At 42.2% G+C, this 22422-nt stretch overlaps 1 protein-coding gene across 10 annotated transcripts in view; it reads left to right on the top strand.

Annotated features, from left to right (window-relative positions):
* DLEC1 (DLEC1 cilia and flagella associated protein) overlaps positions 1–22422 on the top strand; it is a 106750-nt gene that overhangs the window by 27246 nt on the left and 57082 nt on the right. For 9 of the 10 annotated variants that reach the window (XM_060307300.1, XM_060307299.1, XM_060307301.2 and 6 more), the window contains 4 exons: positions 8137–8247; positions 9764–9957; positions 10170–10390; positions 11193–11271. In XM_060307300.1, coding sequence (XP_060163283.1) covers positions 8137–8247; positions 9764–9957; positions 10170–10390; positions 11193–11271 — 605 coding nt within the window. Of the gene's footprint in view, positions 1–2861; positions 3011–8136; positions 8248–9763; positions 9958–10169; positions 10391–11192; positions 11272–22422 lie in introns of all 10 variants that reach the window. The other variant, XM_060307306.1, reaches the window with a different exon arrangement.

Raw genomic sequence — 22422 nt, 5'->3', positions numbered from 1 at the left:
CTAAACATTTCTTCAGTGTGTCGGTGTTGGAGGACAGAGGGAATGAAAAGCACCCACCAAACTGAGAAGGCATCGTGAGAGTGAAAAATGAGGCAGGCAGCTCCATATAATCAGTGGATCAGTGGGTGAGATTGGGATCGGGTGGGCAATGACGCAGAAGCATTCGCAGCTGTGCTCCACACCGCAGAGGGGCCATTGGGATAATTTCATAGTTAACCTCGGGTATGGGGCTAGGTGCTTGGAAACAGTACGTGCATTCCTAAGTTAAGATTTGTGAATGGGTGGGGCTTCCCTGGTGGCGCAGTGGTTGAGGATCTGCCTGCCAATGCAGGGGACACGGGTTCGATCCCTGGTCCGGGAAGATCCCACATGCTGTGGAGCAACTAAGCCCATGCGCCACAACTACTGAGCCTGAGTGCCACACTACTGAAGCCCGCATGCCTAGAGCCCATGCTCCACAACAAGAAAAGCCACTGCAATGAGAAGCCCACGCACCGCAACGAAGAGTAGCCCCCACTCACTGCAACTAGAGAAACCCCACGCACAGCAGGGAAGACCCAACACAGCCAAAAATAAATAAATAAAATAAATTTACATTAAAAAAAAAGATTTGTGAATGGGTAACTAGTCTTGTGGGCACCAGGAATACATCAGGGAAGGTTTTTCATCATTGTTTGGGGACTAATAGAGCATAGAGGCTACCTGGTCCTCATGATTATTAGGCAATATCTATTAACTACAAAGCCCTTGATGAAAGAGAAGTGATTCACTACGCAGTAAAGTCCTGGGTAGGGTCATTGAAAGGAGAGGAGAAACTGTAAGGGCCCAAGATGGCTGTCAGTCATGCTAACAGCCATACAGTCAGGAGCCTGAATCTTCTAGTCTTACTAAACTACTTACCACTTCATGATCACCAAGTCCAATTATTAAGTCATCAGTATAGTGGACTGGCGTGATGTTGGGCAGAGTGTCAAGACAACTGAGTTCCCCGCAGGCTCTATTGGTTAGAGAGCAGGAGAGTTAGTATATGCTCTTGTGGTAAGATAGTGATTGTGTGCTGATGTCCTTCTTACATAAAGGCAAATTGCTTTAAACCATCCTTACCAAGGAGGATAGAGAACACACTTGCCAGACCAATCGTCACATGCCAATGCTAGAAGCTGGCCAGTAAAGATACCACATTCAGTATGGCAGCTATGATTGGGGCTACCACGTGGTTAAATTTATGGTAGCCCATTATCATCTACTCTATTTGGCTTCTGCAGGAGCCAGACAGATGAACTGAATAGTTTATGAACCCTTATGTATCCATCACTTAATCCCAACAAAACCATCCTCCCTGTATCCTTTAAGTATTTGAAGATGGTGCTAATCTCTGCAAGGGGGGAGGGTTGCTTCTGCTGACCTGGAGTGTTCAGATGAGCCTGGAGGTTCAGCATTCTCAGGTTCATGCACCTCAATGCCTCATTCCAGGTCTTTGAATCTTACTCTTTTCCTGTCAGGGTCCTGACTTTGATACAGGAGACCTGTTGATGCTGTGCATGCAGTCTCCTTTGCTATTCTGCTACCATCAGTTAGATCCCATATCTGATTTTCACACTGTCTGCCCTGCAACTTAGATGAGAGTCTCGTTAGACATTGCCAGAGACTCTGACTTTCATGGTATGCCTTGTCCGTTAGTTGACGTGAGCCTGTAATTTTCTCTTTTTTGAAAGCTTCCAAAGCAGTTAAAAGCCAGCCAATCCTTATAATTACCATTGCCCCCATACCATTCAGGGGTCATAGCTGTCACAAATGCCAGCACTTCACCTTTTGCCACATCCCAGTTTACCACATATGAGAATCTTAGTTATTTGATGCTGTCATACTCCAGGAATGACCAGCAATGGAATCCTTTTTGCCATCTGACTAAAGAGTGATCCAGCTCCAAAATCCTATCCTGATAGTATTCACTCTAGTCTGGAAGCAATTGTTTTAGCCAGTTTCTCCCAAAAGCAAAGCCTGGATAAAATGTTTTCATGCAGGTAGTTTATTTGGGAATGTGATCCAGACAGAAGGTATGCAGAACAAGGGAAGTGGAACAGGGAAGAAGGGAAAGATGATATAAAGATTTGTCATTCAGTTGGCCTCCACTACAGGTGACACGTGCTCAGTCCCCCAGGACCTTTTGAGGAGCCTCATGAAATGGATATCAGAACCACCAACCACAGGGAGATGAAAAGGGGAAATATATCTGTTGGCTCCTGACCGCTGTTGGACAAGAGCGCTCCCCTCGTGTTAACTCCCTGTCTTAACCAGTCCAGGATGCTGTAACAAAGTACCAGAGTGGTGATCATTTTGTAATGTATAAAAATATCGCAACACTATGCTGTACACCTGAAACTAATATTATAAGTCAACTGTACTTGAATAAACAAACAAACAAACAAAATTCCCTGGAAGTCACTTCAGCTGGAAGAGAAGGGGCTTGACACAATGGGGGGAGGTGCCTTTTTGCCTACACCTCTGTGATCAGAAGCAGTCATCGGCCGTCAGAGCACAAATCCCAGGTATTTGGAGGACAGGGTCCTTTTGGCTCACCCAGACTCTCACAGACTGTGCAGGATGCCCCAGAAACACATGCACAGATGCCTGCCCTGGGACTGGGAGTGAGGGGTGGGTAGCTGCTACCATCCTAAGAGCTGAAGTCCACTGCAATTTCCTGTCCAAGCCTTCCCCTGGAAGTTACAAGTCTTGAATAGATGCCATGGTTACAAAACAGTTCCGTTAGACTGATTCTGCCAGTGCACCTTTCACCTAGGTGGGGAGACAGTGTCCTGGCGCTTTACTCCCTGTCTTCCCAGGATCCTCTCTCTTGACAGGCCTCCCCCTCTGTGGCGTGGCTCTAATGTTGCCCCATGACCACACGCAGGCTCGCGCTTGGCAGCAGCACCATGCAAATGACGCTGTGCTCCTCTCACCGCAGCACGTCAGGAGGCCCGGGTGATGCTAGCCTTGATTACCTGGTCAGGTTGGTGTCTCCACATTAAATTCGCCATGTCGGATGATAATTGATTAGTGCTTTGTGGAGAGGTATTCTCACATTTGACCAATATCTTTTTTCCTCATCAAAGCTCCATCAGCACTCACTGAAAACTCTTTTCTAAGTCAACCATCTCTCTGGCAATGCTTTCTTAATTTATTTGTTAAAGAAATTGGGTCATTTTTCCTGTACACTTGTCCATAGTCTGGATTTTGCTGATTTCAACATTGTGGTGTCATTTAACCTGTTCTTATGATCCCTGTATTCCTTGCAATTCAGTAGTTAGTTGTAGAGACATTTTGAGGTTTAAGTTCAATTTGGGGGGCAGAAGGGGAAAGACCAGTTCATAGATGGTGCTGTGTACTCCCTTCAGGAGGTACGTGATGTCTCTGTTTTCGTGATATTGCCAGTCTTTGCCCAGATCTGTTGTTTCATTAGGGATTATAAATTACAGTGAAATGCTAATGATACTGAAATACTTCCATAAAGAGGAACTCTTCAGTAACTACTTTGATTACTCCAAGATAGGAACAGAATTAATTCTTTCCCCTTATCTGACAGTTTTTAAAATAATGAGTTGGTTTCCCTAACATCTGCCAACGATGACTAATGAGGTTTGGTTAGTCGGTTTTTAATATCATTATGACCTCATAGGTTTCATAACTACAATTATATTTATTCTTTTTTTTTTTTTTTTTGGTACACGGGCCTCTCACTGTTGTGGCCTCTCCCGTTGCGGAGCACAGGCTCCGGACGCGCAGGCTCAGCGGCCATGGCTCACGGGCCTAGTCATTCCGCGGCATGTGGGATCTTCCCAGACCGGGGCACGAACCCGTGTCCCCTGCATCGGCAGGTGGACTCCCAACCACTGCGCCACCAGGGAAGCCCTGTATTTATTCTTATTGATGCTCGAACTGTCCCATCTTTGGCCAATTGGAACATTTTCAAGTTGACACCTGACTCTTTTGACACAACATTTGTTGTCTGTGATAACTTCCTTACTTTCTGGAATGGTCAGATGTTCCAGGTTCATCTTGTGTATTTATTGCCCCAGACCTGGAATCAGCCGTTTCTCTAAGAAGCCCTGGTTCCTTTATTCCGCCCCGCCCCCGCCAAAGTCTTTGATTTATCCTCCTACATCCCTGAAAATCATCATTTTCCAGGTTAGTAGGGACAGTGCTTTTAGGGTTGGGAGACCTGACATATCTGTGGCCTGGAGGGAGGGAGAAGTGGAAGATACAGTGGCTTCGGAAAGCATTACACTCATGGGGTCCTGCTGAGGACCAGAGGATGGGTAAGATGCTTTGCATATGTTATTCCACTGAATCCTTCCAACAACCCTGCGAGGTAGGTTTTCTCTCCATTTTACAGGTATAGGAGCTGAGAGAGGAGCTCAAGTAACTTCCCTAAATTCCCACAGCTCAGAAGGGCTGGGACCCAGATTTGAAGTTGTAATTGCTGTCAAAGCCCATCTCTTTCTTCTCTCAAGAGGAGGAGGAAGGCCTGTTGTCCAGGCACAGTGTCACACGGGTGTAGATGACTTCCCCTCGGGTGTGGCTCTGAGTGTGAGGCCCCATGCTATGTCAGGTCTGCCCGCTCTGAGGCTCAGCCCCATTAGACAGTGAACACTCAGTGTAGAATCCATATCTCCTCCTGTTACCCCTTCTCTGCAGCAGAGTCGTGTAGCCGCCAGGCCCCCTCCCTCAGTCGTGGATTTAGGCAGAGATTATTGGTAGCAGATTCTCAGGAAGATTTATTGATTGCCTGACATCCACTGAGTCCTTGGAGTCTGATACTGTCCCTGTCTTTGGTAGGATTCTTTTGGCTAAAGATCAGGGGAGATTAAGTAATTATTTGTTTGTTTATTTTTAAATTTATTTATTTTTGGCTGTGTTGGGTCTTCGTTTCTGTGCGAGGGCTTTCTCTAGTTGTGGCAAGCGGGGGCCACTCTTCATTGCGGTGCGCGGGCCTCTCACTATCGCGGCCTCTCCCGTTGTGTAGCACAGGCTCCAGACGCCCAGGCTCAGTAATTGTGGCTCACGGGCCCAGTTGCTCCGCGGCATGTGGGATCTTCCCGGACCAGGGCCCGAACCCGTGTCCCCTGCATCGGCAGGCAGATTCTCAACCACTGCGCCACAAGGGAAGCCCTTCTTTGTTTATTTTTTATGAAAGTGGAATAAAACATTGAGAACTGTGAAATGAACATCAGCCGGGAGAGTTTCCCAGTGACCTTCATTTTATGTTTTTACCCAAGATAATATTAAGTTGTAATCAGACATTATCTGCCCTGGTTTCTCAGCCTTCTGCTGGCAGTGTTTCTCTTTTTGATTTCAAAAGTAGCAGAAGTAGAGACCTTAATCCAGTTCCCTGGACACCCCTCTGGTCTCTGCTTCTCAGGGCAGGGCGAGGTGACCCAAGAACACCTTTTATAACTTGGATGATTGATGGTAAGGACATTCCCCTGAAATATTTGTTATTTGAGGCACAGAAGCAGACTTTCTCTGTTTGCTGATACAAACGTCACATGGTGGAAAACATGCGTAAATTCTCCAGACAGAGGGAGAAAGATCAGAATTCAGCAGAACGTCCTGTGCTTTTGTTCCCTTCCCTTGCTGCTATCTTATTTATTTTTTATTTTTGGCCACATAGGGTCTTAGTTGCGGCATGCAGGCTCTTTCACTGTGGCATGCGGGCTTCTCTCTAGTTCTTCTCTCCAGTTGTGGCGTGCGCGCAGGCCTAGTTGCCCCATGGCATGTGGGATCTTAGTTCCCTGACCAGGGATCGAACCCGAGTCCCCTACGTTGGAAGGCGGATTCTTTACCACTGAACCACCAGGGAAGTCCCAGCCTTGCTGCTATCTTATCTGTATTATCTTTTGGGGAATGGAGCAGCCAACCCCTGGCAGAGCCGTGCTCAGGAGCAGGGTCCATGTAGGAAGCCCACCCTTCCCAAGTGGAAGGAGATGGTCACAAGGCCAGTTCAGGGTGCCCAAAGCTCACCTGGTCCATGGACCAGGCCTGACGTGGAGAGAAACTTCCCAAAGACCTGATAAGAAACTGCCGCTCCCACCCCCAGACACAACACTGAACTGCCCACACCCTGGGGGAGGACCGTGGGAGTAATGGTATCCGAAGACAGAGGATACATCTCCTTGCAGCATGGCCTTTGCCCTTTATCTGGAAGCTTTATTTTATCTTTTAATATTTCAAATAGGCCATCACCAAAGTACTTGGGAACTGGGCTGGACTGTGTCAGTTGGCATTGCTGTCACTCCCTGGTGAGGTCTCTGTATTGCAGAGGAGGGGCCAGGGATCCACACGTTCCCAGAATGGACCTTTTACCTGTGGTTCCGGGATCGGTCACTGATGAGAGGCTCTTGGTGAGTTTTGGAAGGGGAGGCCTCTGTTCTTCAGAAGCAGTAGCAGGCAGATGACCGAGCAGCTGTGAGTTTCAGAGCAGAGTCCAGATCACGTCCTGAGAGCCCCCTGCTTCAGTGCTGCTGGCTGAAGTTGTTAATGATGAATTCCCTGACCTCTCTCCCACTTTGTAATCCTCTGCATTCAACAAGTGCCCTCCCGCCCTTTTTTGGCTGTGCCGCGTGACTTGTGGGATCTCAGTTTCCCAACCAGGGATTGAACCTGTGTCCTCGGCAGTGAAAGCACAGAGTCCTAACCACTGGACTGCCAGGGAATTCCCTTAACCCCTTTGTATACGGTATACATAGAGTAATTCCTGTTTTCCTTGTCGAAACTTGACTATTACAGTAATAGGCCAAATCTCAAAGTTCTTAAATTAACATATTTGATGGGAGAAACATGTGCTCTTCACTTGTCTCACCTGTACCTTTGGTTATAGGGAACCTCCGGAGGGAAAGGCCATTTAAAGGCACCATGTTGGTTAATGGAGCAAGCAGTAAAGTTTGAAAACTTTCAGGTCTTCCATTCACCCTGTTTACTCCTTAATTTTTATCAAAGTAGTCGTGTACATGGTTTAAAAAAAATCAAATTGTTTCTAATGAAATATAAAAAAGCCCCCACCTACGTATGTCATTACACATTTGTGCAAACCCATAGACTTCACAACACCAAGAGTGAACCCTAATGTAAACTGCGGGCTTCATGTGACAATGATGTGTCAGTGTAGGATCATCAGTTGTAACAAATGTACCATCCATGGGGGACGTTGATAATGGGGGAGGCTCTGCATGTGGTGGGGGGAAGTGGGTATTTGGGAAATCTCTGTACCTTCCCCTCAATTTTGCTGCAAACCTACCACTGCTCTAAAAATGTCTATTGAAAAATCCTCCACCTCACCTCTCCCAACTTCAGTCCACTTGTCAGAAATGGCCATTTTTAGCTCTAATTCTTCCGGAAACCTCTAGATAACACATCTTTTCTACTGTTTCCTGGCTCATCAACCATAGATAATATCAACTTCCCACTCTATTAAATGAGATTTCCTCTCATGTGTCTGCCAGTCGGTTGGGGGTTGGCTGATCTAGCTGGGCTTGGCTGGCTAGATCAGCGTCCAGCTGTGGGTCCAGCTGAACTTGGCTCCCTGCTGCAGGTTGGGCTCAGGTCTGCTCCACGTGGACTCCTGCTGGGGTCCAGGATGAAGGGGCAGGAGCTCTTCTCAGGATGATGGCAAAGGCACAAGAGGGAAGGCTCAGCTGCATGAGCACCTTTCAAAATCCTGCCAGCCTTTCATGGTCAAAGCACATCACATGGCCAAAGTCAAGGGTGAAGAAGTGGGCTCTGTCCCTAGTAGCAGGAACTAAACACTCACATGGCAGGGGGCGTGGATACAGAGAAGAGTGAAGAATTGGGGCCACTCATCAATCTACCCTGTTTCTCCTAACTGTTTTGTTATAGACCTCTCTGCAAGTAACTGTATTTTAGCTCAAATAATACCACCACACAGCCTTGCCCAATGGTTGGCCTCTTTTAAGTGGCCAACTTAAATACTTGCTGGTTAGTTTCTTAAATCTCAAAATGACCACAGGGTTCTAAGAATTTTGTTAGGTGGTTTAGGCTTGGAGGATGAAGAAAGTTTGGGTGTAGTTTCTTTGACATCAGTGTGCCTTGAAACACCTTTTCTCATTCTCTTCTGTGTAGTGAAGACCATCTTCAGGTGGTGTGTGGACAACGAGTTGCTACAGAAGCATCATTTGATCTGCCCGAATGATTACTACAGCGATACAGTGCCCTTTTGCTCTGCACCTAAAGGTAATGCCTCTGTGCTCTCTTTGAGCCTCTGATACCATTCCAGGGAAATTCTGTAGTAGTGGGACCACACCAGCCACCTTTGCTGCTATTTCCTTGTTCATAGATGTTTTTTTCCACTTTTCTTGAATTTGGTAGTGGCTCTTGGGAGGGTCAGCTCTGAGCGTGCCACTTCCTCGCTAGCTCCCTAACATGTACAAGATAAAAGTCTCAGCTCCTCAATGAGGAATCTGACTCTCTAGTCCGTTGCCCAACAACAAGATGTGAAAATGTTTAGAAATGGAGTTGAATGAACCAAGACAGGGAGGGTCTGAAGACATATGAGCCAGGGAGCAAGTTTCTGGTGGAGTCAGAACACGGACCTAGGGGTTCTGCATACCCCTTACAGGCCAAGAGCAACTTTGAGTGTGGAGGGAAGTTTGGGTAGGGAGGCGGAGAAGGATGTGTGTGTGATACTGGGCCAGTTTTCTGTGCTGTAGAGGCAAGATCTTCTGAAAATGAGTGGAGTGGGAGGCTGTGTTGTGGGCTTAAGCAGCAAGGTAGAATTTCAGAAGAGCCGCCATGTAGATCCTGCGGCCAAACATCGGGATGGCGGCCTAGCGGTGCCAGGCTCCAAAGACGAGCTTGTCAGCAGCCCCAGTCAGTGGGACTCTGATGATCTCTGGGGGACCGGAGCTGAGAAGGCATTTGGGTTGGAAGGACTGGGATCCAGAGAATTGAGGGTGCTGACGAGGAAAGAGTTGCACTGACGGCCTGGGCCATGCAGAGAAGTGAGGCCAGAAAGAGGTAGCAGAACCAAGTGCCATGGGGTACTTGACCACTTAGTATTTTATTTTGTTTTATTTTATTTTTATTTTTATTATCATTTTTGGCCGCACTGTGTGGCATGCGGGATCTTAGTTCCCCGACCAGGGATGGAACCCGTGCCCCCTGCAGTGGAAGCATGGGGTCGCAACCACTGGACCGCCAGGGAAGTCCCAAGCCACTTAGTATTTTAAAGTTGGCTGGACACTCAGTATCTTAGGCAGCTCAGTAAGGATGGATTTAACATGTATTGAGGATTTACCTGGCACTGTGCTAGGAAATGTGATGGTACCAGTTTCATTGCATTCCTGCTAGCAATATTGAATGTTCTCATTTAACCTTTCGGAGATGATCTTATAGGTATTAAAAAGCTAATACAAACTTTGATTTGTCATGTGAACCTTTTAAAAAGCATGTTCACATATGATGTACGTGTACATGCGTGTGCGTGACAACGGTCCACTCATGTTCTTGACCATGTTTGGCAACTGAACAAATACATGAACACTCTAGTCCTAAGTCTCGAGGATGCAGAGTAAGTTCCAGGAGTAATTGATACACTGCAGGGCAATTACATCTGGGGTAGGAAATATGAACATTTAGGGGGAAAAGAATACCAAGCTAATTGTGCCTTTGGTGGTTTCATTAAGTCATCTTGGAAGCGTCCACCTCGTCACCTTGGTATAGTAACTTATTTTTTTTCCTGGTGCTACAGGTGCCTTTGTCCCTGGATATTCAAAACTGACGTTTAGTTTTGAGAAACGTTCTGTCCCAAAGATAGAGCTGACCAAGAAGCTTGCCTGCAGGAAGATGCCCTCTCAGTCTGAAGAGGAGACAGACTACACCATGGACAGCCTGACATGGGACTCATCTTTTAAGGGCAAACTCAGATCCAGAGCAACTGCCGAGGTGAATGCTGAAGCCTGTGAGTGTGTGGGCGGTGAGGCAGGGCGATGACAAGGGGGAAGGGGCTCCTGGTGACACACGACATTGTGATGAAGCCACAGCAAAATAGAGAGGAGGGTGTCCTTGGCCACCTGTGGATCATGAAGTCGGCAAGATATCAACACACACAGCCCCCCCGCTTGTCGTTGACACTATCCTTTTCTCGTGTTTCAAAGAAAACAGGTTCACCGAAGAATAAAAACTGGATGAACCATTTACGTGTGCCCCAGAGGCAGCTGGAGCGGCTTCTGCTCGCCAGGATGGAGAGTCGGAACCGCTTCCTGAAAAACCCTCGCTTTTTCCCTCCTAACACTCCGTTTGGAGGCACGTCTCTTCTCTTTCCTCCCAAGAAGTCAGCACTGATAGGAAAATTCCAGGATGGAGAGCTGGAAGAGAGGTGTGTTTTTTCCTGACTCGTATTCTCAGAAAATCTGACCCTGCAGAGGAAAACTCAGAAGGTCCTGAGTCTGCTTTGGCTTCTGGAGGATCCTAGACGTTTGGGGGCGGGGTGTCCGAATATAGCAGGGCTTCGGGGCTGCCTTCAGGCGTGGCCTTTGGACACCCCCAGAGTCCTGGGTTGTGCTCTTCTGACCTGCCAGTCTTGAGGAATAGGGATTAGTGTTGGCTCTTGTTTATATCTGAATGGTCTGGATCAAATGGGAGACATTTCTATAGCCTTGTGCTCCTTACATTAAATTCATGTGTCTTGGATAATAAAAATGTTTAAAATCTGTGTAATGACAAATAATTAGTATAAATTGTGATGTTTCTTTAAGAGAGTGCCTTTGGCTATATTTCAATAATTGTCCGTATGAAGGGAATGAGTTGCTTCACTGGTTCATAATTTTAATGGACTTAAAACGATTAATGTTTCTTTATTAAATATCTTTTTATTAAGAAAAATCGGAAAAGATTTGCCAAGAAAACTAGCACCTATATTAAAAACCCAATTAACGTATTGGTGTTTAAGCTTCCAGAGTTTTTCCTCTGCATATTGAAAAGGAAATATGTAGATATATGTGTTTTCACAAAGATTTGATCTCGCTGTAAAGCTCTTTTGTGACCTGCTTTAACAACAACAAAAGCCAACAGATGACACATTGCCTATCTCTTTGATGGCTTGGATGTATTTCTTTTCCATGAATCAGTCACATGGATGAAACTAACAGCCTTTCTCACCCTTTCTTGTCCTCCCACAGTTGTGCTGATACTCCAGTGTTTCTAGCTAAGCCCTCAATCGCATTTTTCACAGATTATGAAATTGGACAAGTTTATGAGGTAGGACTCTGGTTTCTTTACACATCCCACTCTGCTTCCTTATTTTTAAAAGTCTTTGCTGTGAAATTTTAAAACCATACACACACACACACACACACACACACACACACACACACACACACAGGCCATACACAAAACTAGGGAAAAGACTGTAAAGAACGCTGATGTGCCCATCACCCAGCTTCAACAGTTACCTACATTCTGCAAATCTGGTTTCATCTGTTATCCTCACAACTTCACGTATGTGTGTCTGTGTGCACATGCATTCACTGGAGTATTTTAAGGAAAAGCTTCGATAGCATGTCATTCTTCAGTTAATACTTAAGTGAGTATCTCTAACAGATAAGGACTATTAAAGAATAACCATCATCATACCCAGCAATATTAACAGTGATTCCTTAATATCAACCAATATACATCCACATCTGATTTTTAGCTATTTATTTTTTTTAAAAAGTCAATTTATAATTGGTTTCTTTGAGTCAGAATTCAAACATTGCATTTGGTTAAAGTATCTCTTATTTCTCCCTTAGTTTATAATTGCTGCTCCATCCTTTTCTTTTTAAAAATGCCATTTATTTGTAGAAGAAACTGTAATTTCTTATATTCTGGATTTGGCTAATTGCTTTATTTTTTGTTTTTTTAGTTTAATTTTTATTTTATATTAGAGTACAGTCGATTTACAATGTTGTGTCAGTTTCAGGTGTACAGCAAAGTGATTCAGTTATACGTATACATATATACATTCTTTGTCAGATTCTTTTCCCATATAGGTTATTACAGAATACTGAGTAGAGTCCCCTGTGTTATACAGTAGGTCCTTGTTGGTTATCTGTTTTATATGTAGTAATGTATATATGTTATATCCCAAACTCCTAATTTACCCCTCCTCCCACCTTTTCCCTTTGATAACCGTAAGTTTGTTTTCGAAGTCTGTGAGTCTGTTTCTGTTTTTATATAAGTTCATTTGTATCAATTTTTTTAGAATCCACCTGTAAGTGATACCATATGATATTTGTCTTTCTCTGTCTGACTTACTTCACTTAGTATGATAAACTTTAGGTCCATCCACATTGCTGCAAATGGCATTCTTTCATTCTTTTTTATGGCTGAGTCATATTTCATTCTATATAGGTACCATATCTTCTTTATCCATTCATCTGTTGATGGACATTTAGGTTGCTTTCATGTCTTCGCTATTGTAAATAGTGCTGCAGTGAACATTAGGGTGCATATATCTTTTCGAATTATGGTTTTCTCCGGATATATACCCAGCAGCAGGATTGGTGGATTATATGGTAGTTCTATTTAGTTTTAAGGAACCTCGATACTATTCTCCATAATGATATTACCAATTTACATTCCCACCAACAGTGTAGGAGGGTTCCCTTTTCTCGGCACCCTCTCCAGCTTTTATTGTTTATAGAGTTTTTGATGAAGTCCATTCTGACTGGTTGTAGTTTCGATTTGCATTTCTCTAATAATTAGTGATGTTGAACATCTTTTCATGTGCTTTTTGGCCATCTATATGTCTTCTTTGGAGAAATGTCTATTTAGATCTTCTGCCCATTTTTTTATTTGGTTGGTTTTTTTTTTATGTTGAGCTGCATGAGCTGTTTGTATATTTTGGAGATTAATCCCTTGTCGGTCTCATCATTTGCAAATATTTTCTCCCATTCTGTGGGTTGTCTTTTTGTTTTGTTTATGGTTTCCTTTGCTGTGCAGAAGCTTTTAAGTTTAATTAGATCCCACTTGTTTATTTTTGTTTTTATTTCCATTACTCTAGGAGGTGGATTGAAAAAGATATTGCTGCAATTCATGTCATAGAGTGTCCTGCCTGTGTTTTCCTCTAAGAGTTTTATAGTATCAGGCCTTACATTTAGGTCTTTAATCCATTTTGAGTTTATTTTTGTGTATGGTGTTAGAGAGTGTTCTAATTTCATTTTTTACCTGTAGCTGTCCATTTTTCCCAGCACCATTTATTGAAAAGACTGTCCTTTCTCCACTGTATGTTCTTGCCTCCCTTGTCATAGAGTAATTGACCATAGGTGTGTGGGTTTATTTCTGGGCTTTCTGTCCTGTTCATTGATCTATATTTCTGTTTTTGTGCCAATACCAGACTGTTTTGATTACTGTAGCTTTGTAGTATAGTCTGAAGTCAGGGAGTCTGATTCCTCCAGATCTGTTTTTCTTTTTCAGGATTGCTTTGGCTATTCAGGGTCTTTTGTGTCTCCATACAAATTGTAAAGTTTTTTGTTCTAATTCTGTGAAAAATGCCACTGGTAATTTAATAAGGATTGCATCGAATCTGTAGATTGCCTTAGGTAGTATAGTCATTTTGACAATATCGATTCTTCCAATCAAAGAACATGGTGTATCTTTCCATCTGTTTGTGTCATGTGCAATTTCTTTCATCAGTGTCCTATAGTTTTCAGAGTACAGGTCTTTTGCCTCCTTAGGCATGTTTATTCCTAGGTATTTTATTCTTTTTGATGTGATGGTAAATGGGATTGTTTCCTTAATTTCTCTTTCTGATCTTTTGTTGTTAGTGTATAGCAATGCAAGAGATTTCTGTGTAATAATTTTGTTTCCTGCAACCTTACCAAATTCACTGATGAGCTGTAGTAGTTTCCTGGTAGCATCTTTAGGCTCTTCTGTGTATCGTATCATGTCATCTGCAAACAGTGACAGTTCTACTTCTTTGCCAATTTGGATTCCTTTTATTTCTTTTTCTTCTCTGATTGCCATGGCTAGGACTTCTAAAACTATGTTGAATAATGGTGGTGAGAATGGACCTCCTTGTCTTTTTCCTGATCTTAGAGGAAATGCTTTCAGTTTTCCGACGTTGAGTATGATGTTAGCTGTGGGTTTGTCATATGGCCTTTTTTATGTTGAGGTGAGTTCCCTCTATGCCCACTTTCTGGAAAGTCTTTATCATAAATGAGTGTTGAATTTTGTCAGAAGCTTTTTCTGCATCTATTGTGATGATCATATGGTTTTTATTCTTCAATTTGTTGATGTGGTATATCACACTGACTGATTTGTGGGTATTGAAAAATCCTTGCATCCCTGGGATAAATCCCACTTGATCATGATGTATGATCCTTTTAATGTATTGTTGGATTTGGTTTGCTAGTATTTTGTTGATAATTTTTGCATCCATGTTCATCAGTGATTTTGGCCTGTAATTTTCTTTTTTTGTAGTATCTTTGTCTGGTTTTAGTATCAGGGTGATGGTGGCCTCATAGAATGAGTTTAGGAGTATTCCTTCCTCTGCAATTTTTTGGAAGAGTTTCAGAAGGACAGATGTTAAGTCTTTAAATGTTTGATAGAATTCTCCTGTGAAGCCTTCTGGTCCTGGACTTTTTTGTTTGTTGGAAGTTTTTAAACTACAGCTTCAATTTCAGTAATTGTGATTTGTCTGTTCATATTTTCTATTTCTTCCTGGTTCAGTCTTGGAAGGTTGTACCTTTCTAAGAAATTGTCCATTTCTTCTAGGTTGTCTATTTTATTGGCATATAGTTGCTTGTAGTAGTCTCTTATGATCCTTTGTGTTTCTGTGGTGTCCATTGTCACTTCTTCTTCATTTCTGATTTTATTGATTTGAGCCCTCTCCCTTTTTTTCTTGATGAGTCTGGTTAAAGGTTTATCAATTTTGTTTATCTTTTCAAAGAACTGACTTTTTTGTTTCATTGATCTTTTCTATTGTTCTCTTCATCTCTATTTCATTTATTTCTGCTCTGATCTTTATGATTTCTTTCCTTCAACTAACTTTGGTTTTTATTTTAAAAATTTTAATTAATTAATTAATTATTTTTTGGCTGTGTCGGGTCTTAGTTGTGGCACGTGGGGTCTTCGTTGCAGCATGTGGGATCTTTCATTGCAGTGCGTGGGATCTTCATTGCGGCGCACAGGCTTCTTTCTAGTTGTGGCATGCAGGTTTTCTCTCTCTAGTTGTGGCGCGTGGGCTCCAGGGTATGTGGGCTCTGTAGTTGTGGTGTGCGGGCTTAGTTGCCCTGCAGCATGTGGGATCTTAGTTCCCCAACCAGGAATCGCACCCGTGTCCTCTGCATTGGAAGGCAGTTTCTTTACCACTGGACCACTAGGGAAGTCCCTAACTTTGGGTTTTGCTTGTTCTTCTTTCTCTAGTTGCTTTAAGCACAACGTTAGGATGTTTATTTGAGATTTTTCTTCTTTCCTGAGGTAAGAGTGTATTGCTATAAACTTCCCTCTTAAAAGTGCTTTTGCTGCATCCCATAGGCTTTGGATCATTGTGTTTTCATTTTCATTGGTCTCTAGGTAGTTCTTTATTTCCTCTTTGATTTCTTCAGTGATCTGTTGGTTGTTTAGTAACATATTGTTTAACCTCCATGTGTTTGTGTTTTTTAGTTTTTTTCTTGTCATTGATTTCTAATCTCATAGTGGAACAGCTGTACTTCTCTGTCTTTTCATTTTGTCTAACTTTCTGTGTTTGTGGCCTCCATTCCTCAGGCTGCAGGATTATAGTTCTTGCCTCTGGTGTCTGCCCCCTGGTGTGTGAGGTTGGTCCAGGTGCTTGTGCAGGCTTCCTGGTGGGAGGGACTGGTGCCTGCCCACTGGTGGGTGGAGCTGGGTCATATCCCTCTGGTGGGCTGGCTCGTGTCAAAATTTGTGTTTATAAGCAGCTGTGGGGTCAGGATGTCTTTAGGCAGCCTGTCTTCTGGTGGGTGGGCCTGTGTTCCCACCCTGTTGGTTGTTTGGCCTGAGATGTCCCAGCACTGGAGAAGTGCAGGCTGTTTGGTGATATCTGGTCTCAGTGCCAAAATGGCAACCTCTGGGAGAGCTCACGCTGATGGGTATTCCCTGGGGCATCCGCCACCAGTGTCCTTGCCTCCACAGTGAGCCACAGCTGACCCCCACCTCCCCAGGAGACCCTCCAAGACCCACAGGTGGGTCTGGCCCAGGCTCCTATGGAGTTACTGCTTTGCCCTGAGTCCCAGTGCACGTGAAACCTTGTGTGCGCCCTCCAAGAGTGGAGTCTTTGTCTCCCCCAATCCTGTGGAGCTCCTGCACTCAAGCCCCACTGGCCTTCAAAGCCGAATGCTCTGGGGGCTCCTCCTCCTGATGCCAGATGCTCAGTCTGGGGAGCCTGACGTGGGGCTTGGAACTCTTACTCCTATGGGAGAACCTTTGCAATATAATTATTTTCCACTTTGTGGGTTGCCCACCCAGTGGTTATGGGATTTGATTATATCAGAAAAGTGCCCCTCCTACCATCTCGTTGTGGCTTCTTTGTCTTTGGGTGCAGAATATCTTTTTTGGTAGGTTTGAGTTTTTTTGTTGATGGTTGTTCAGCAGTTAGTTGTGATTTTGGTGTTTTTGTGAGAGGAGTTGAACTGAAGTCCTTTTACTCTGCCTTCTTGTCTCAGTTTGACTCTCGCTAATTGCTTTATTTGGTGACATTAAACATATTCCTTTATCCTCCATGTATTTTATAAACTTGTCAGATGTAGAGGTTTGATTAGATTCATGTTCAAGTTTTTTTTAATTTTTAAATTTTTTTGGCAAGAATACTTCTTTGGTTGTGGTGTATATTTCTTGTTGAATCCCATCAGGAGAACGTGATACTCGGTTTTCCTATTATTGGTGATGAATGGCTTCAGGTTTTATGAGCCTAATTCATCCTTTATAAAGTTTTTATCAATGTTTTATTTAATGGTTTTAGTAGCATTAGGTGATTGTTGCCTAGATCAATTTTTTTTAATTAGGGGTTATAAAACGGTGACTTCTAATTCTGTTATTCTTTCTGCATTTATTACCTGTGATTTCCTGTTTTTAAAAAAACTTTCCCTCAAACTTCTGTTTATATCCCCTCTTCCTTAAATTCTCCTTACCTCTATAGATAACTATTTCTATTAGTTTGGGTTCTTCCATTGTTTCTTTTTGGAATCATAAGCAAATATGTAGATATATATTTGAACCCTTTCTCCTTCTTACTGTCCACACCTTGCTTTTTTCACTTAACAGTATGTCTAGTGATTACTTCAAGAGCAATATGTAGAGACCTTTCTCATTCCTTTTCCTAGTTTCCCTCTTGCTGCTAGCCTCCTTCCATCCTGGGGAATCAGGTCAAGACCAAGCTTAGCAGTCACCAGTTCTGCTCACCATATGCAAAGACAGCTATTCTTAATGATGACAGTCCCTTCACACACACATGGATTGTACTTTACAGTTTAAAGAGCACTTGCAAAGCCATAATTCTTTAGGAACTCTCATCCACCCATAGCAAAAGCAGACTAAGATGTCAGGCTTTTGGGCTAAATGTTAAAGAAAGCATTTTGTTTACTTCTTGAACTCAAGTTATGTATTCTCTTTTGGACTTGTGTGCTTGGGATTTCTGTGTCTGGTCATCACATTTCAAAGACAGTTGGAAAAGTTGGCAGAGACTCAAGAGAAAGGGAGCTGAAATAATTTCAGTTTGGGCATGGAATGGGGCAAAGGGATGGCTGCCCAGGGACATACAAAAGCCATTTCCTTAGGACCTGCAAGTGTCCACTGTGGAGCCTGTAGATGAGGTGAGCTTAGGTTGCATAGGACCATCTTCCCCTCCTGTCTTTACTCTTCTGTGGCACAATTTTTTTTTTGAAAAGCTTCTTTATTAACACAAATTACTATTCTTCTTTTTCTTTTGTAAATTTTTACTTATTTATTTTTGGCTGTGTTGGGTCTTTGTTGCCATGCGCGGGCTTTCTCTAGTTGCGGTGAGCCAGGGCTACTCTTCCTTGTGGTGTGCAGGCTTCTCATTGTGGTGGCTTCTCGGTGCAGAGCACGGGCTCTAGGAGTGTGGGCTTCAGTAGTTGTGGCACGTGGGCTCAGTAGTTGTGGTTCATGAGCTGTAGAGCACAGGCTTAGTAGCTGTGGCACATGGGCTTAGTTGCTCCATGGCATGTGGGATCTTCCGGGACCAGGGCTCAAACCCTTGTCCCCTGCATTGGCAGGCAGATTCTTAACCACTGTGCCACCAGGGAAGTCCCTGTGACACAATTTTATTTATCTTCCCCACTAGATTGAAACCCACATGGGCAGGGGTTATTTCTAGGTTTATGTTATCATTTTATTATTAGTGCTGGCATATAGTAGGTCCACTGACTGAATTACTTGAAATCTTGAATATGGGTCTACCTCTTAGCCTTGCCTGCCCCTGATGCAAGGTAAATCAAGAACAAATGAAAGGGGCCTCATTTTACCAAAAAAAAAAAAAAAAAGAGTATGTGTGTATGTGTGTGTGTGTGTGTGTACTTCTCAAAGGGTTTGTTTGTGGGTCACCCACCTGGCAGATATGGGATTTGATTTTATCATGATTGCATCCCTCCTGCCGTCTTGTTGTGGCTTCTTTGTCTTTAGATGTAGGATATCTTTTTTGGTAGGTTCCAGCATTTTTTTGTCAATGATTGTTCAGCAGTTACTTGTGATTTGGGTGTTTTCATAAGAAGGGCTAAACTCACGTCCTTCTACTCTAACGTCTTGTCTGAGATCTTCCCAAGGGGTTTCGATAAGGTGGTGAATGACAGCTTACAGATGGTTTCGTAAGGTCACTAAATATGCAAAATGGTTAAATATAGAGGGAAACCTGCTGTATAAAAAATAAATTTAATTTAAAAAAATATATAGTGAAGTATATGTAAAATAATGTTAAAATTAATCAAAGCACAGCATAATGATTATGAGTAAGATCTGAGTACATATGGCTGGAAGAAGCCCCTTACACTGCACAGAGAATCATACATAATTAGCACATTTCAGGGAAGGAGTTACAGTATCATTTTTTTTTTAACATCTTTATTGGGAACAGTATCATTTTTTTATAAACTTGTGTTGACACTGATGAAAACTTCTATTTATTTTTTAATTTGGGGAATTTTTGTTTTTATTGAAGTATAGTTTATTTATAACGTTGTGTTAATTTCTGATGTATAGCAAAGTGATTCAGTTATACATATATACATTCTTTTTTTAATATTCTTTTCCATTAAGGTTTATCATAGGATACTGAATATAGTTCTGTGTGCTGTACAGTAGGACCTTGTTGTTTATCCATTCCATATATAATAGCTTACATCTGCTAACCCCAATCTCTGACTCCATCCGTCCGCCTCCCCCCTCCCCCTTGGCAACCACAAGTTTGTTCTCTATGTCCATAACTCTGTTTCTGTTTCATAGATAGGTTCATTTGTGTCATAATTTAGATTCCATATGTAAGTGATGTCATATGGTATTTGCCTTTCTCTTTGTGGCTTACTTCACTTAGTATGATAATCTCACGTTGCTGCAAATGGCATTATTTTGCTCTTTTTTTATGGCTGAGTAATAATCCATTGTATATACACACCACATCTTCTTTATCCATTCCTCTGTCGATGGACATTTAGGTTATTTCCATGTCTTGGCTATTGTGAATAGTGCTGCTATGAACACAGGGGTGCACAAATCTTTTTGGATTAGAGTTTTGTTTGGATACATGCCCAGGAGTGGGATTGCTGGTAATTCTATTTTTAGTTTTCTCAAGAACATTCCGTACTATTTTCAGTAGTGGCTGTACCAACTTACATTCCCTCCAGCAGTGTAGGAGAGTTCCTTCTTCTCCACATCCTCTCCAGCATTCGTTATTTGTAGAGTTTTTAATGATGACCATTCTGACTGGTGTGAGGTGGTACCTCACTGTAGTTTTGATTTGCATTTCTCTAATAATTAGCGATGTTGAGCATCTTTTCATGTACCTCTTGGCCATTTGTATTTCTTACTTGGAGAAATGTCTATTTAGGTCTTCTGCCCATTTTTTGATTGGGTTCTTTTTTGTTGTTAAGTTGTATGAGCTGTTTGTATATTTTGGAAGTTAATCTTGTATCCTGCTACCTTGCTGAATTTGTTTATCAGTTCTAGTAGTTTTTGTGTGGAGTTGCTAGGGTTTTCTATATATAGAATCATGTCATCTGCATATAATGACAGTTTTACCTCTTCTCTGTCAATTTGGATACCTTTTATTTCTTTTTCTTGTCTGATTGCTGTGGCAAGGACTTCCAATACTATATTGAATAGAAATGATGAGAGTGGGCATCCTTGTCTAGTTCCAGATTTTAGCGGGAAGTCTTTCAGCTTTTCACCATCGAGTATTATACTGGCTGTAGGTTTGTCATAAATAGCTTTTATTGTGTTGAGATATGTTCCCTCTCTACCCATTTTGTTAAGAGTTTTTATCATGAATGGATGTAGTATTTTGTCAAATGCTTTTTCTGCATCTATTGAGATGATAATGTGGTTTTTGTCTTTTGTTTCTGTGGGTATCACATTGATTGATTTGCATATGTTGAACCATTCTTCTGAGCTTGTGATGAATCCCACTTGATCGTGGTGTATGATCTTTTTTATGTGTTGTTGGATTTGGTTTGCTAATATTTGCTAATATTTGCTAATATTTTTTGAGAATTTTCGCATCTATATTCATCAAAGATATTGGCCTGTAATTTTCTTTTTTGGTGGTGTCTTTGGTTTGGGTATCAGGGTGATGGTGGCTTCATAGAATATCTTTGGGAGTGTTCCCTCCTCTTCGGTTTTTTGGAAGAGTTTAAGAAGGACTGATATGAGTTCTTTGTATGTTTGGTAGAATTCTGGTCCTGCACTTTTGTTTGTAGGGAATTTTTAAATTACAGATTCTATTTCACCTCTAGTGATTAGTCTGTTCAAATAATCTATTTCTTCTTGATTCAGTTTTGGTGGGCTTTATGTTTCTAGAACCTTGTCCATTTCTTCTAGGTTGTTGAATGTGTTGGCATATAATTGTTGATAGTATTCCCTTACAGTTTTTTGTATTTCTGCACTATCAGTTGTTATGTCTCCTTTTTCATTTATTATTTTGTTTATTTGTGTTCTCTCTCTTTTTCTCTTGGTGAGCCTGGCCAGAGGTTTGTCAATCTTGTTTACCCTTTCAAAGAACCAGCTCTTAGTTTTATTGATTTTTTCTATTATTTTTTTAATCTCTATTTTATTTATTTCCTCTCTGGTCTTTATTATTTCCTTCCTTCTGCTGACTTTAGTTTTTTTTAAATTCTTTTTCTAATTCTTTTAAGTGGTAGTTTAGGTTATTTGAGATTTTTCTTGTTTTGGAAGGAAGAACTATGTTGCTATGCATGTCCCTCTAAGAACCACTTTTGCTGCATCCCACAGATTTTGTATGGTTGTGTTTGCATTGTCATTTGTCTCAAGGCATTTTTAAATTTTCTCTTTGGTTTCATCGTTGATCCATTGGTTCTTTAGTAGCATGTTGTTCCGTCCCCATGTAATTGTTTTTTTCTCCTTTCTTTTTCTGTGGTTGATTTCTAGTTTCATGCCATTGTGGTCAGAAAAGATGCTTGAGGTAATTTTTATACTTTTAAATTTGTTGAGGTTAGTTTTGTGCCCTAGTATGTGGTAAGTCCTAGAGAATGTTTCATGTGCACTTGAAAACAGTGTGTTCTGGTTTTTTTGGATGTAATGTCCTGAAAATATCAATTAAGTCTATCTGTTCTATTGTATCATTTGGGATCTCTGTTGCCTTATTGATTTTCTGTCTAGATCTGTCCATTGATGTGAGTAGGGTGTTAGTCTCCTACTATTATTGTATTCCTGTCAGTTTCTCCCTGTCTGTTAGTATCTGTTTTATATATTTGGGTGCTCCTATATTAGGTGCATATATGTTGACAAGTATAAAATCCTCTTCTTGTATTGATCCTTTTGTCATTATATAGAGTCCTTCTTTATCTTTCTTTATGGCTTTTGTTTTATGTTTTTTAAGTTTTTAAAAAAATATTTATTTGGCTGTGTTTGGTCTTAGTTGCAGCACACGGGATCTTCATTGCAGAGTGCGGGATCTTTAGTTGCAATGCGTAGGATCTTTTAGTTGCGGCATGCAGGATCTCTAGTTGCAGCATGTGAACTCTTAGTTGCAGCATGTGGGATCTAGTTCCCTGACCAGAGATAGAACCTGGTCCCCCTGCATTGGGAGCATGGAGTCTTAGCCACTGGACCACCAGGGAAGTCCCTCTCTCCATTCTAGCTGCTGCAAACCAGTTGCTGCATTCTCCTCCAAGGCTCTGAAGCTCCCCTGCTCTCCTGGCTGAGCTCCCCGCTGGTGAGGGG

The sequence above is a fragment of the Globicephala melas genome, chromosome 11 (assembly GCF_963455315.2).
Source record: "Globicephala melas chromosome 11, mGloMel1.2, whole genome shotgun sequence".
Classification (NCBI taxonomy): Eukaryota; Metazoa; Chordata; class Mammalia; order Artiodactyla; family Delphinidae; genus Globicephala; species Globicephala melas.
This window is presented reverse-complemented; position numbering and strand designations above follow the sequence as displayed.